Source organism: Electrona antarctica, assembly GCF_951216825.1.
Source record: "Electrona antarctica genome assembly, chromosome: 11".
NCBI lineage: Eukaryota > Metazoa > Chordata > Actinopteri > Myctophiformes > Myctophidae > Electrona > Electrona antarctica.
In genome coordinates this window covers 9,206,069-9,222,160 of record NC_136792.1, presented here as the reverse complement: position 1 = coordinate 9,222,160, position 16,092 = coordinate 9,206,069, and the positions used below count along the sequence as shown (strand labels likewise).

The following is a 16,092-nucleotide window of genomic DNA, read 5'->3' as shown; positions in this document are numbered from 1 at the left end:
AGTGGTTTTCAACCAGTGGTCCAGGCTGGGGACCACCAGTGGTCCTTGAGGGCGTTCCAGGTGGTCCCCAGCTAAATGATGGAGAGTCGGTAAGGTAGCCAAATGGACCCTTATTAGATCTTTAACTCCTGAGAGCGTAAATTATTGTTAAACATCTGCATTATTTAATGTACAGTACGAAGTGTACACATAAACAGGTAACAACATGCAATGCAGCATGGAATTGTGGACCAAATCTTATCCAACGATAACACAATTATTTAGTTTTGGGTCTGCAAGTCTAAATGTCATCAAATGGTGGTTCCGTGGCTCAAATGCTGAATAAATAATGGGCCTTGATATGAAGAGTGGGTCATCAGTCCAGCTTGACTGGAATCCATGCAGAAAAGAGTTTATTTACACACCCACACTCTAGACATTTTACCATATTAAGTGTAGTAAATACTGTACTTGCAAGGCATTGTGAAGTTCTGAATGTTCTCAGACCTACACAGTATTCCCAGCTCAATGCTGCCATCTGGCCAACAAGACAGACTATATCTTTGTACTGGAACTGTAACTCTTATTATGCCATGTCTGCTCGCATACATTACTTTATGATGTGTGATTGTATTTGCAAAATTATTACTTTGAATTCTCACTCATAGCCCAGTGCTAATTTCAGTCATACAGGTACAAGCAACGCAATGTTAGTGTGAGCACACCAACATATCTAAAAAACATCACACCCGTGTGAACTGAGTGGTGTAAGGTCTTATATAGACTGATCAGCTGTGGTCTGACGTAATGTCTGACGTAATGAAATCACACCCGTGTGAACTGGGTGACCATAGCAACCATGCTCATTTTTTGGTACGAACAGACAGACAGACAAACAGACAGACACGAAAACTAACAAAGCCAGTTGTAGGAGTGGTTTACACCACTCAAAAAACAACTACTGACTGGATGGCCAGTTCATGAACCCTATACTGATTTTGGTGACCTCATGACCTTTCCTTTTTCACCATTTCATTTGTCTGCCAATTTGTAGGTGGAGCAGCATCTAGGGACTGTGGGAACCCCTTTTGGTGTTTAAAGCATTATGTTATACTTTGGCTATTGAAAAAATAGCAGATCTACAAGCTCATAGCGCGGCACCGAGTGGCGCGCTGCGAGCTTGTAGGTCTGCTATTTTTGAAAAATCGTGAAAAAGTGGCGCAAATCTTTGAATATAATATTCTTTCAGAGTGAACATTTTTAACTAAAATCTTTGCTTGGTTTCAGATGGGATTCGGCGGCCAATTACATATATTTTTGGGGGTCCTTGACATGAACATGTTTGAGAACCACTGACATAGAAACATAGGGTTTTTCAGAAAACTGTCAGAATTTAGAAGACATTTGTAGAGTCGTCCTCAAGTCTAAATGGGTTAAGAGTCACTATGTGGGTCCCGGTGTGAAAGTTGCTGAGAAGCACTGCTATTGATCCCATTATTGTTTTAATAAAATCCACAGCGCACACACGCACACATACACTATTAGACACCAATAGTTAAAAACCACATGAATTCTGTCAGTGATAGTTATGTATCCTATTCCTAGCAGAACAGGGTGAACACACAATGGTACACAATGACAATATTCTAGAGCAAAGGACCACCATGCAGAGATTACACAAACACAATGCTGACACGTGCTTTTCCCTTCGTTTTGACTCTTTCCTGACTTGTCTGTTTATTTCCATAGAAAGAAAACACATAATCTTATAAGACCCGACTAAAGAGTACAGAACCGTGTAGCATTAGTAAACGAAAATGACACGTCAGTGCTGTTACACTGAATACTATATTGGGGATCATCATTTAATATAAAAGTGAAAACAACAAAAGCCTTCAGTTAGGTGGTTTTCTTCACAGTAGTAGGGTCCCCTGTGTTAAATCTCCATTTCAAACTTTGTGAAGGTTTACCACTAGGTGTCAGCACTGAAAATAGCACAGAAGCATTGCAAATATAGCCTGAGCTTGTTTTGAACAATAATAGAACAATAGACAGGGGAAAACAAGTGACAACAGCACCGTACAGTACAGTACAGTCATGTGCACTAATGCTGGGTTCACACTAGTGATGACAAAATGTGCAAAGCGACCAAGCGTGGCCAGATACATAATGTCTGCCACGTGTAAGTGTTGTTCAAGTGTGTGAATGTGAAGGGTATCGTTAAATGTCACTGTAGGGAACCGGTTAATGGCAGGAATTATTAGGTTTCCTTACGGAACAGAGCAAGAGATGTGGGGAAAGAGAAGAGGAGTGGAAATAGTAATACAAAAAACATAACTGATTGATTGATTGACACTTCACTGCGTCTTTGGAGCCCTGAAAAATGTTGAAGCCAGCTCAACTTTCTTTTGCAGTGCGTCACGAGTCGACGCCACGTGAATATAACTTGTAGCCTGTGGCTGTGTCGCCGCTAGTGTGAACGTAGCTGGGGTTGTTATTTGGTATCCATGGTAACTGCACTGAATACTTGAACTTCATGCTGACCTCCTCGTCATATACTGACGCTGTTTTATCATTACCTCCACCCCACTGAGAATGCACGTTCACCTTAGTTTTACACTTTATATTATTATTATTATTATTATTAGTTCTTGTTTTTTAGATCTGCTTTAGTATGATACGTTCAAATGCCTCTATTCCACCTACAATTATTGCTATGGATATTCTTTTCTATTTCATTTTTTGAGGGGCGCTCCTATAAACAGCTATAGTGTAGATTATGTCTTAACACAAACATTAAATGCCATTGACAATGAATGGAGAATTTACGTCATATGTGTCTGAGTTTCATCATTGTTTGTGTTGCATTCCTTTACTGTAAATGAAGAATCCACGAACTTAATGAATTGAAGAAAACTAGACCGGTGCCCGGCTGTAGAGCACCGAGTGCCCGTTGTACCCGAGCATGGGCAGGGGCCTCTTGTGGCGGTTCTGGACAACCGTGCTTCGACCGACTCGACATTGGGCACTGCACTCCCTGTGGGGGTGTGGAACGCGTGTGTCGAATTTGAAGTCGGTGGGGCGAACGGTTCCCAAGTTACGTGGATTACAACCATACACACGTACAGACATACAGAGACATGGTGCATTTAGGTGTCTAAAGCTATATCAAAACTAAATGTATAACTCCAACACAAGCGAGGAGCAAACCAAATGAGCACACCCAGGCGCATTCCTTGTTCCATGAAATCCAAGGCTTCAAGGCTGAGCAATTAAAGTATTCCTTTAAGATCAGCTGTTAATCAGTGTTATTATAATTTTGCTTTTGGTTAACCGACCCTCTCACTGTCCTATATTGTCCCGAACTGTCCTAAACTATTTACCTTGACCTTACTCCTGTGACCGACTGTGATACAAATGTTTTTATATCTTTATATCTCAATAACCAACATTTTAAACATCTGATGTTTTCACAGAGATAAGTATATACTGTAGGGTTTCTCCGTTTATGGTCAAATGTGGTGATATAGTATTAATAAAAACGTAAAAGTTTATTGCTGGAGTTGGGTCCAAAGTTATAACAATAAATAATGTAAGACAGCAACTTGTGCCTTTCTGCCTGCTTGTTTTGAGCAGGTACATTTTCCTTGGAATGTGTCTCAGGCAATGTCACATAATCATGTACTGTATGGTGGTACTGTATAGCATATTGTTTAGTACGTATTATTTCAGGCCCTTCAGGCGTAACCAGCATATTCAGTGTAATGAGCAGATATATTTTAATCAGAGCTCTGTTTCAAAGGCCATGCGTCTAAGGTCAACTCAATGTTTCCTCCAGTTAATCCCATTTTGGGCGGGAACCCCTTTTGGTGTTAGCATTATGTTATGCTATAGCTATTGAAAAATAGCAGATCTACAAGCTCATAGCGCGCCACCGAGTGGCGCGCTACGAGCTTGTAGGTCTGTATTTTTTTGAAAAATCGAAGAACGACTGACATAGAAACATAGCTTTTTCAGAAAACTGTCAGGATGTAGAAGACATTTTTAGAATCTGATCTCAGGTCAAAATGGTTAAGAACGTTTCTATAAATCCTGTTTATCCTCTACTGAAATGGTTATAGACTAATCCAGAATGCAGCAGCCAGGCAGTTAATTTGACCAATATTGTAATACGTCACCTTTCCCCACCTGTATATTTTACTGATAATGTTTCAAACCTTCAGTACATGCCAGAACACAGCCTGCGGTCCATGCATGGGCAGTGGTCGCATGTGAGTTCTGAAATCACAGCTCAAAATCAAGCGTTCTCAGCTATGGAACACATGTCAGAGAATGGGCTACAGCTAAGGCTACAGCTAAGTCATCTTTTAAATCTCCTTCTTAAAACTTTCAAGAGAAAGCCTTATTTTGATACATCTATTTTTACTCCTTTTGTTTTATAATCTTTTTTTAGTTAATTGTTTGTGTGCACTTTTTTTCCGATGTATTAGCCTATTTCATTATTGTCTTTATCGCAATTGTATTTTATCAAACACTGACGAACAGAAAAGCAAATTTACAATTTGATGTGTGAATATTTGTTGCTAATGGTGTTGCTGGCAACCATGTTATGAAAGCATAAATACACGCGACACCATGGTACAGTAAATCATGACCATACCACGGCTACAGGTGTTGAAGGCACTAAGACGCTAAGACAGGAGATAAAAATGAAAATCAACATATTACCTAAACATGTATGCTTATTACTTATTACAAGGACCTCAATAGACAAAGTGTTACCAGTAGGTGTAAAACCCTCGCCAGTACCAACAGGTGCAGTTGAGCCCGGCTGCCATTAACAGAATCACCAGTAGGGCGATGAAGAGGCCAAACGCAATGACAGAGACGGACACGGCCCAGACGAAGGTCTTTTTGGAAAAGTCGATCATGGGCGACTTCAGGGCCATCTTGGCCCTGCGCGCTCGCTGGCGGTCCTGAGGCGGGTACCGTGCCAGGTTCATGCTCTCCATGCCCAGGGACCTGACGAGACACGCCCTATGATGGCTGAGCTGGTCGAAGGAGTGTTTGCCGTGGTAGCGACCCATGCCACTCTGACCTGCAAGTGGTCAACAGAGTCACATGTTACTGACGCTTCCAACACTGTGTCTGTCTGCTCTCAGAATAGGACCGTTCGTTGTGCAAAAGTCTTCATCAGTGTAGGTAACATCTTAACTAAATACGTATAGTTAATAGTTTCATTATATAGATATTCCATGTATTACCATGTTTTTGTTCTTGCTTACTGTAAATCACTTTGGATTAAATGCTAAATGCCTAAATTGTAAATTGTAACATAAATACTTTATTATTGCAGATGTTTCCCATGGGATCCTGTACTTACAACACTGTGTGAGGAAGACCGTGGGGTCAACTTGCTAATAATAAGTAAAGCATTACACCGGAAATTCAATTGTTACAGTAGCTGGTAACAGGATACACGAGGTGTGCACAAGGTGTGCATGACACGAAAATAAATAAAAAATAATACACGCTTAAAAGGATACAGATATGGATGGATACCAAAAATATAGATACAATGAATATACACTACATACATAATGTGGGGTTCCAGTAGTGCAAAGACTCAAATGTTTCACTGTAACACCAAGGACTATTAAAAGCGGACAGGAAGCGAAGACCGTAGTGGACTCCATGTTGCTCCCTGGAAGGAAAGAAACATGCGCATGTATCTGTCCTTCCAGGGAGCAACATGGAGTCCACCGTACGGTCTTCGCTTCCTGTCCGCTTTTAATAGTCCTTGTGTAACACCAGGAAGTGTATTTGAACATGAAGTTAAAAGTGTACGCACCGACACCACCGAATGGAAGAGAGCTCATAGTGTAGTGCATCATGACATCATTGACCGTCACTCCTCCACTGGTTGTTTCGTCCAACATTTTCTTCACTGCCTTTGAAAGTTTAGGAGAAAATATGGAGTGAAATGGGAGAAACATCTGCGTGAGTGAAGGAGAATTTCACACAAAATGCCAAAACCTGATACACTTAACGTTCTCACACAAATGCCAATACCCACTGAGCTATGGCCGACCCTGTCTTGAAACGAATAACAAACGAGTCGCCCCTTTACCAACTCGTCCCTTCTAACCTTATTCTCAGTAAAACAAAATAAAGAATACAAGAAGCGCGGCACCGAGCGGTCGACGTGAGGTCGGCGGAAAACATCGAGGGGCGAGATGGTTTAGAGGCGACCGTACCTGATACCCTTGAAACTATGTCTTGAAATACCACCCGTCTCAACTTTTGGACTGTTTACAAACTGCAATGCAGTAGCCACATAATAATTGCTCCTGCTAACCTGGGATTAGCTTAGAAATGTGAGGTTTATGTCTTCAACAACATAAAAACGCTTCGGCCCCATATGAGCCCAGAAGAGGTTGCATTGCCTGTCCTCTATCTCCTGAATGTTTATCCCTCTGTAGGCTCGGAAACCCAGACGTTTTTATTTTCAAGGGAGGGAAAAAAAGTCTGGGTCCGAGTCCACTTCAATTCGGCATAGAGTAGCGCAACCGTCGATCACTCTCTGCTGATTTCTGATTGTCTGCACCTTTGTTAAATTGACGCACACGTGCACACACGTACACACACACACTCCTCTGTCTCTCTGTCGATCAGCTGCGTCTAGATTCTCCCGGCGGATCCTGCCGGGAGCTGCCTAGCATAGGTGGACCCCAGGCTAATCCCTCTGTGGACAGTCGGTGTTAAACCAATGCATCTCTTACCTTCTTGTCTGAGCAGAAGATGTAGAGGGCCAGCGGCTTCTCTCTCTCGTTCACGAAGCGAATGGCATCGTCCATGTCACTGACCGTCACTATAGGCAACAGAGGTCCGAAGATCTCCTCCTGCATCAGCCTGGCGTGGGGGGGCACGTCCTTCAGCACGGTGGGGGCTAGGGATGGACGGGGTGGAGAGACAAGGTCAACACTACTGACAGGATGTACCCAGGATGTTCAGTGTTTATGTTCATCCATCCATCCATCTTCATCAACCGCTTATCCGTAGATGGGTCGCGGGGGCTCCACCAGAGAGACTCCAGACTTCCCTCTCCAGAGCAACAGTAGTAACTTCCTCCTGGGGGATCCCGAGGTGTTCCAAGGCCAGTAATGAGATGAGATGAGATGAGTACTTTATTACCCCGCAGGGAAATTCATACGTAGATGTAATCCCTCCAATGTAAACTGCGCCTTGGTCTGCCCCGGGGTCTCCTCCCAGTGGGACGTGCATCGAAGACCTCCCTCGTTATGTTCAGTACGACACAATGCTCTAACTGAACATTTCATAATTATGTTAGCTTAAAGTGGACTTTTTATGCTATTTTACCTCTCTCTGCATGTTCTGAGCTGTTTTCAGCTGCAATGATACATGGTCGTGTTCTGGCTGCTGGGAATTGGAATTTTCAATGAAGGCACTTTTGTTTGTTCAAGCTTTCCCCTGCACTGCCGGATAAGCTTTACCCAAACACAGTAAAGCTTTTCCTGCAATGTGGGAAAAGATTTGGAAAAGATTCACTGTGAACAAACTGCTTCACCACGTGGTTGTTACACCAAATGCTGGTGTAAATAAGCACACTGTAATTCGTTTGAGGAGTATGAACACTGCCTACCGTACTCGGGAACGGTGAATCCTGAGATTCACCCTTCCGTTGTGATTAGTGTTCACACTAATCACAACATCTGGCATGTGGACTCTACTTCTGGATCAGAGACCCTAGAGTGAATTCGCCCCAAAAATGTGAAAACACATCCTACCGATGTAGCGCTGTGAGGAATCGGTCTGCCCTCCCACCACAGCTGTGTAACCCTCCATCAGATTCATCACTCGGTTGAAGTGGCGCTGGTTGATGATTCGTCCGTAGTCTGGTGAACATTTGGGGTCTGCGCCGTAGAATTCCTGCAATAGAACAAAAATAAAATTTGGGTTAGACTATAGAGGTATGGTTTTAAATAATGAACTGAAATGTGACACGTGAGACACTAAGTAACACACGTTCTCCCATAGTGGATGGAACCAATTAGTGAAAAAGTGAGTATAGAGTTGGTCTGGGATGAAAGCCCAAACTTGCTCCATGGTAGATAATTGAATAATCTACCACTGCATGCTCCACCCAATGACTAAGAAATGCCAGAAATATCAATTTGACGTAGGTAGGTATGGCAGAACTGAGTTTTGATCAGAGATGAGAGTAGTGTGTGTGTAGAGAGAAGCACCTATGTTATATGTCATTGTACGATGGTGTTTATTGTATGAAGGTGCACTGGCGGCTCTTGAATTAATGTGGTTAAAATAATAAAATACATAAATAATAAATATCCATGAGGCTGGTATTTTACCAACAGGGTTTGTCGAATGGCCTCCACCACTCGGCCTTGGATGCTGGATTCACACAAGATGTAGTCGGGGGCGATGCATGTCTGACCACAGTTGACAAACTTTCCCCACGTGATACGCCTGTGGACAAACTAAAGCTGTGTCACCAATGTGTCCATCTGACAAAATGGCAATGATCTCTTCGGAGGATATTATGTCAGTAAATCACATATACGGCTGTTATGAGTATACACACACGCATTTAGAGTGTGCTTCTACACTTGATCTATAAAAGGTAAGCAGTGAAATCCCAGAGGAAATAAGAGATAATGTTAGTAATAATATCTCACATGCTCTTGGGATTTCAGGCTGTCAACTGAAGTAGCTAAATGTAATATTATATTACATTTAGCTATGCTGCAGGCCGTCAACTGGAGTTGACTGCCTGAAGTAGCTAAATGTAATATTATATTACATTTAGCTATACTGCAGTCCGTCAACTGGAGTTGACTTCCTGAAGTAGCTAAATGTAATATTATATTACATGTAGCTATACTGCAGTCCGTCAACTGGAGTTGACTGCCTGAAGTAGCTAAATGTAATATTATATTACATTTAGCTATACTGCAGGCCGTCAACTGGAGTTGACTGCCTGAAGTAGCTAAATGTAATATTATATTACATGTAGCTATACTGCAGTCCGTCAACTGGAGTTGACTGCCTGAAGTAGCTAAATGTAATATTATATTACATTTAGCTATGCTGCCAGGCCGTCAACTGGAGTTGCACTGCTAAACATGTAATTGCACTAAAGAACCTTTTGTATAAGAAATGTCAAAACTTGTTTTGTGCGCTGCTTTTTCCAAATAAAGTAAACCATAAACAAAAATCACACCCATGTGAACTGAGTGGTGCAACTCCACCCCCCCCCCCCCCCCCCCCCCCCCTCTCTCTCTCTCTCCCTCTCTCTCTCATTAGCAGGCAACAGTGCAGCACTATCTCTCTCTCTCTGTGTCTGGCACGACATCGCCCCTACTGGTACTCATGAGTCACACATGAGTCACACACAAACATAGGTTAACACATAGTCACACACATAGGTTAACACATAGGTTAACACGGACATTGCTGTTCCTTGGAGTGGTTGCACCACTCAAATACATGTGATTCTCGGTCCACGGTGGTCTATTTAATCGGCGGAATTGACTTGTTCACTCTCACTCTGCCTATATCGCTGCTGCACTGCTCTAGACTGCAATGATTGCTGCAACCATTATTGCTGCTGCATACACCCATTATCACTGGGAGGAGACCCCGGGGCAGACCATTATCACTGGGAGGAGACCCCGGGGCAGACCAAGGCGCAGATGGAGGGATTACATCGACTCACTGCATGGCCTTGGAACGCCTCGGGATCCCCCAGGACGAACTACGTTACTAATGTTGCTCTGGAGAGGAATGTCTGGTGGAGCTGTTGCCCCTGCGACCCGACTACGGATAAGCGGTTGAAGATGGATGGATACTATTACCACATTATTTACATCACCCCCTCCTCCATCTCGGTATCCACCTGTAGGCAGCACTGATTTTAGATTTCCCCTTTACTATCTTGATGATTCCCTGCTCTCCCTGCTTGGAGTGACAGTTTAGGGGGCCTATACCTAAATCACACCAACATCATAATACAGGCTAAATTATCATTATAGAGTTTATAATAATAATTTAGCCTGTATTATACAGTATACTGACACTCATTCTCAATAAATCTGACTGTTTCATGTGAGTTGTCTGACGGAAATAGCCTACCATTATTGCACGGCGTTGTTGAACAAAATGGTCAGTGAGTACTACAGACGAAAAACAGTTTAAGTCCAAATTTTATTCTGACCCCTCCACGAAAAGGCCTCGTTGTCCTGAACCCTTATCCATCATTTATACATTATGGATAATTAGTGTGGACTTAAACTGTTTTTCGTCTGTAGTACTAAAGGCATTCTGACATTTCTGAATAGTCTGCTGTTCCGCTTCTATCTTCCTTACTATGGACGCAGTTATAATGACTATTCTCAGCAGAATAATAATAATAATACAATATAATAATGTAATAATAAATGCATTTTTTAAGACAAAATCAATCAATAAGTAGCTGCGTAATATGCTCCTGGTCATGTACAGCGAGCCAGCAGTCAACAAACGAAACCCCTTCATGGTAAAGTACATTACATTATCCCTTTTAAGCAGCATGTCATGTCACTATTATTAGTGGTAGATTTCAGTACATACTCCTCAAAGTTAAATGGTACAGTATGCAAAGCACAGTGTATCACTATTCATAATGCTAGATTACCATACTCCTCTAGTTAAACAGTACTGTATATCACTATTAATAGTGGCATATTACCGGCAGGCAACTCTGAGGTCACAGTTCTTGTCGATGTAGCAGGGACTCTTTCCTCCCAGCTCCAGAGTGACTGGGGTGAGGTGGCGGGCGGCGGCCTCCATCACAAGTTTACCCACTGTGGGGTTCCCAGTGTAGAAGATGTGGTCAAAGCGCTGCTTCAACAGATCCTGGGTCTCCGACACGCCGCCTGTCACCACTGGGTAGAGCTCCTGACAAACCAGACCAACAACAACAACTCACTGACACCAATTCAGACTTCTGATGATATTCGATAATGAAAATGGCCTGATTTAGTGTTTTCTGTATGACAAGTTATTTTATCAAGAGATGCAGGTCATTTTACTTGAATTCGACAAATGTAGACCATCAATATTTTGCTACTGCTGTAAGATAATTGATACGTTGTGGTGCCTAAATGCCATGCTTGATTAAAAAAAATTCCTTTTGTTAGGTTTTCACAATGTTAGTCCTGTCTTTTCGTCACGATTTTTGAAAGTTTGGTTAATGAAACCCTTGACTGACAGGATGCTACATTTTCCTGATTAAAAAGTAAATGTACCACTTTCCTATTTAACGAGGACCAGCCAAGTGTGGTTTACCTATATACTATACTAATAGTAAGCTGTAAGTTGTCATTGATCAAACATTGGCCAAATATTATTTTCTTGGTTTCTTTGTGACTATGGCTAAAAAGGTAGATCGTGATCTACCAGTAGATCACAAAGGCTGTTCAGGTAGATCACATGAGATGGCCCTAAACAATATATAGGCCTAATTAAAATAAAAAGGAAAGAAAGTCATCTGACTCTTGAATTAAGTTGACTTGATTGACATCAGATAGGGCCTGTCAGCCCAAACCCACAATGCAATACTTTGTTTTCAAGAGTGTTGCATTACATACGTTATACAAAGCAAAACAGCACAAATTCCATTTTCCCCATCCCATTCCGAGTGTGTTTGTCTTATATGTAATGCCAGCACCGCTATTCCAAAGCCCCTTCAGGTAGGGGCTATTTTCAGCTTTGGGATAATAATTGTTTGGGTGGGTAGATCTTGTTGAGCCGGTCATTTTGAAAGTAGCTCTCAAGTCAAAAAAGTGTGGGCACCGCTGCTCTAGATAGATCTTGGTAATAAACCCTGCGTCCGCATCTGCCCTACAAGTTAAGGCCCTAGCAGGCCTAGGAACAGATCCTTTCTGTGTGCCGGCTGTTCAATCAACACTCCACATTTCCACATCAATTCTGCTTTTAACCAGAACTCTTAAAAGAAATGTGTTGTTGCTGACCTGGCCAATTGCCAAATTACATTTCTTATGATACTGTACATGGCACCGTCTACAGTTTACAGTTTACAGTTTAGGCATTTAGCAGACGCTCTTAATCCAGAGCGACGTACATTAAGCAAGAACAAAAAGCATGGCAATACATCATATACATACAAGTAGTTAACATGAAACATGCGTAAGCTAAGAATGTAACAGTGGAATATATCTATATAATGAAACTATATGTATACTATATGTATAAACGTCTATATGGTTAACCCATTAAAACCAGGAAAGCATCTGTCTCATGTTATACTTTGGCTATTCAAAAATAGCAGATATACAAGCTCGTAGCGTGTCACTTCGGGCCGTGCTATCTGCTATTTTTGAAAATGTGTGCTAATCTTTGAATATATATATATTTTGTTCCAGGGGTTCCTGGAACAAAATATTTTGAGATGGGGTAAGCGGCCAAATAATATACATAATTGTGGGTCCTTGAAATGAAAAGGTGTGAGCACCACTGATATAGAAACACACGTTTCTCAGAAAACGGTTCGGATTTAGAAGACATTTGTAGAACCGGCCGCATGGGTCTGGGTTAACTTAAAAACCATGCCAAGTATGCTGTGTGAAGAACTGTGTTGGTGTAGTGATTCAAGTAGACTGTGGAGAACAGTGAGGGCAAAACAATAGTCCTACTTTGCGCTCACATTCCACAATAACGCTACTCTCACAACAATGGCAGTGCGTGCTGGCTAGTGGCTACCGACCTGGTCCACATAGCGAGGCAGCAACCCTCGGAGGAGGAGTGACGAGCACTCACTCAGCTCGGACGGCTTCACCACAGCTGCGTTGCCTGCACACAACGCACACACGCACACACACACACACACACACACACACGCACGCACGCACGCACGCATACACACACACACACACACACACACACACACACACACACACACACACACACACACACACACACACACACACACACACACATACACACACACACACACACACACACACACACACACACACACACACACACACACACACACACACACACACACACACACACACACACACACACACACAGAATGAGGACCTATGAATGGGATGACATCACAAGTGATGATAGGACAATAATATGGAGGTCTCTGGGTTAACACGACTGGACTGGGTATTGCTGCTGCCAGCTCAGAGCATGGGTTCAATCTAGGCGACGGCTTTCACCATATTCTGGAGGCCATAGCGTCGCAGAACAATAGTCAGTTCTCCATTGTTAATTAATCTAGTGTGGTTAAACAAGCAGTACTGTACATTTTTATTGGAACTGTCAATGCTTTTCCGTTCATTCAAACGTATCGACTTATTAGTGATGACTAAGTATATGGAAGGGAGGGTATATATAGGCACTTTTTTCTCTTTTTATCCTTTGTATGCATAGGTTTTGTATGCTATGCTGATGAATTGAATACACAGGACCACAATGGAAACAAGTCCCCGCGACTGTTTTGTGTTATCCTTTATGTCTGACTATACCTCGTTGCTGATTACAATTTTGACTAATAAAGTATTCAATTAATGGAAAACAAGGAGAAAAGCCATGGTTATACCAGCAGCGATGGCTCCAATGAGAGGTGCCAGCGTGAGAGCCCAGGGGTAGTTCCATGCCCCGATGATGAGCACCATCCCCAGGGGCTCCGGCTGGATGTATACCTCGTCTTTTATGGTGAGGAGGTTCTTCTCCACGGGCCGAGGGGCGGCCCACTGCGCCAGTTTAGATATGGCCAGCTCGACCTCTGCCTCCAGGCCGTTTAACTCCAAGAGCGGGGTGTCATACTGGCTCTGAGGGTGGAAATGCAACCTGGTGACACTGGTGTGAAAATGCTTCAGGAATATGGAGTTAAAACACTGCACTGATGACAGTATTTTACTTCATGTCCGACCAAACTCAATGGGCTGACATTCAGTTGTGGGTTCTAGTCGTTTGATCCTATAATTGTGAAGCCAATTCATGCAATATTCACTGCTGAGTGGTATATGTTACGTTATACGTACATGACTTTACCTGACTTTTATCTAATATCTGAGGCATACATGAAGCATATTGCTTTATCAACATGTTCATACCGATCCCCACAAACGGTCAGGGCGCCTGCCTGTTCAGGGGGGGAGGAGGTGGGGGGGATAGCGTGTATACCTCCACATGCGTTATGTCCCCTATAGTGAGACCTGTCACTGTCAGGTGGAAAGAAGATGGTGGCTTGACGGCCCGGGTATCGGAGGAGACCCGAGGCTCCTACGCACCAGTCCTTGTAGGTGTGCACAAGGCCTTTTCTCTACAAACTTAACACGTGTCTCCCCATAACAAATGCTGTATCCTATACATGCAGGTGGCAATATACAACTCACCCTGTTGAGGTCTTGCTTGAGCGCTGTGACGATCTCAGCCTGTCTGTCTTTAAGCATCTTCTGCAGGCCTTGGAGCTGCTGCAGCCGGAACTCCAGAGGTCTTGTCCTGCCAGTCAGGAAGGCTTCCCTCGCCCGATTAACAGCCTGTCTGTCCATGTTGTGAGCCTCTGTCTACAGCACAGCCACAGCCAACACTAGATGGGGGGAGAAATCATCGGAGTGGATTTTACACCATAATTTGCATTTAACATTATTTATAGAAGTATTACAACTTGTGCCCACAGTACAGTGGGCACAAGTTCGTTAGTTTGGCTTCAAGTTGTTCTTCTTCTATAAAGGTTGTAATAAGAAAACATGATATATACTAATTTGCTTGAAAGAAATGTAACATTCAGGAACGCACCTTTATTTTACATGATTTTGTCTCATCATCATTTAACTTAGTGGTTCCCAAACTTTTTCGTGTCAAGGACCCCCAAATTAACATTTATTAGGCCACGGACCCCCCATTTGAAAACATATGCCAGTGACCCCGATAAGGGAGGATTTTTACAGCTCTAGTAGTGATTCCGAAACATTAATTTCAAGGACCCCCAGTTTCACACGCATTATATGCTATGGACCCCCAATTTAATGGCATTTCTATCACAAATGTGTACAAATGTGTACAAATGGAACCAAATGGAATTAGGGTCCATTTGGTTCCATCTGTACACTCTCTGAGTTACAGTCCCATAAGGGTCCATTTGGTTCCCAACTATCTCTAATTGAGCTAGGTACCCCCTGGAACTCCCTCAAGTACCCCCAGGGGTCCCCGGACCCCACTTTGGGAAACCATGAATAACTCAACCATGTTCACATGATGGTATGGAGCACAGATTCCTATACAATAAGGCCTGCAAATACAATCTTCAAGAGCAATCTAAAAGGAAACATTATATAGTTCATATTAATAACTCCAAATGTAAAACTATGGACGATCTCTAAGTAAGTCTCCATTACAAACAAACTTTTGTTTATTACATCCAAAGAATGTGACCTTTGACTGTCATCATTGTTTCACAAAGACCACAGGTTTGTATGTATTTTGGAGTAGCCTTTATATAACTATAGTCTGTAGGCTACTGTATACCTTCTGTAATCACTCCTTTTTATTTGACATTGTGTTGTCCTCGTACAACAATAACATAATTAAGCTGAAAATAGCCTACAGTTGTTATTGATCATTGAGTCATCAAAGTTGATAGACTGACAGCCGCGCTAATTAAGGTCTTGCAGGTCAATAACACAGCAGGCCTTATTTCACCTCGAACAGTTCTACCAATAGCTTAGTTTTAATTAGAAAGGTCTACTTTATTGTCAAAGAAATAGGCTACTCAAATTCGCTAATAATATTTGCTAATATTTCTCTCGGTAAAGAAATGAAACAGGCATTTAACATATATATAATTTAAGAAAAACTCAACTTACCGAAGTCTGTATTAAGAGTATAAAAGGTTATAGATATTCCTGCTGTCAAAGAAAGCCACATTCGAAACAGTGTGTGTGTGTGTGTGAAATAAATGATCCCTGGCCATTGATTGAAGAGCGGCTCAGATATCACAACAGGCGCTGAGTTGCGTCAGTCCAGCGCCCACTGCGTCCCTGTAACTGGCTCACT

At 42.5% G+C, this 16,092-nt stretch overlaps 1 protein-coding gene across 1 annotated transcript; it reads right to left on the bottom strand.

The window, feature by feature from the left end:
• Positions 1 to 4,551: 4,551 nt before the first annotated feature.
• Positions 4,552 to 14,588, bottom strand: LOC306932482 (aldehyde dehydrogenase family 3 member A2-like; the record flags this gene model as incomplete). The annotated part of the gene is made up of 9 exons (XM_079514311.1): positions 4,552 to 5,077; positions 5,831 to 5,930; positions 6,762 to 6,928; positions 7,788 to 7,929; positions 8,370 to 8,487; positions 10,748 to 10,956; positions 12,785 to 12,870; positions 13,634 to 13,865; positions 14,433 to 14,588. 9 exons carry the CDS (start codon positions 14,586 to 14,588, stop codon positions 4,758 to 4,760), a joined length of 1,530 nt encoding a protein of 509 aa, XP_079370437.1. The 3' UTR covers positions 4,552 to 4,757.
• Between the last annotated feature and the right edge of the window lie 1,504 nt (positions 14,589 to 16,092).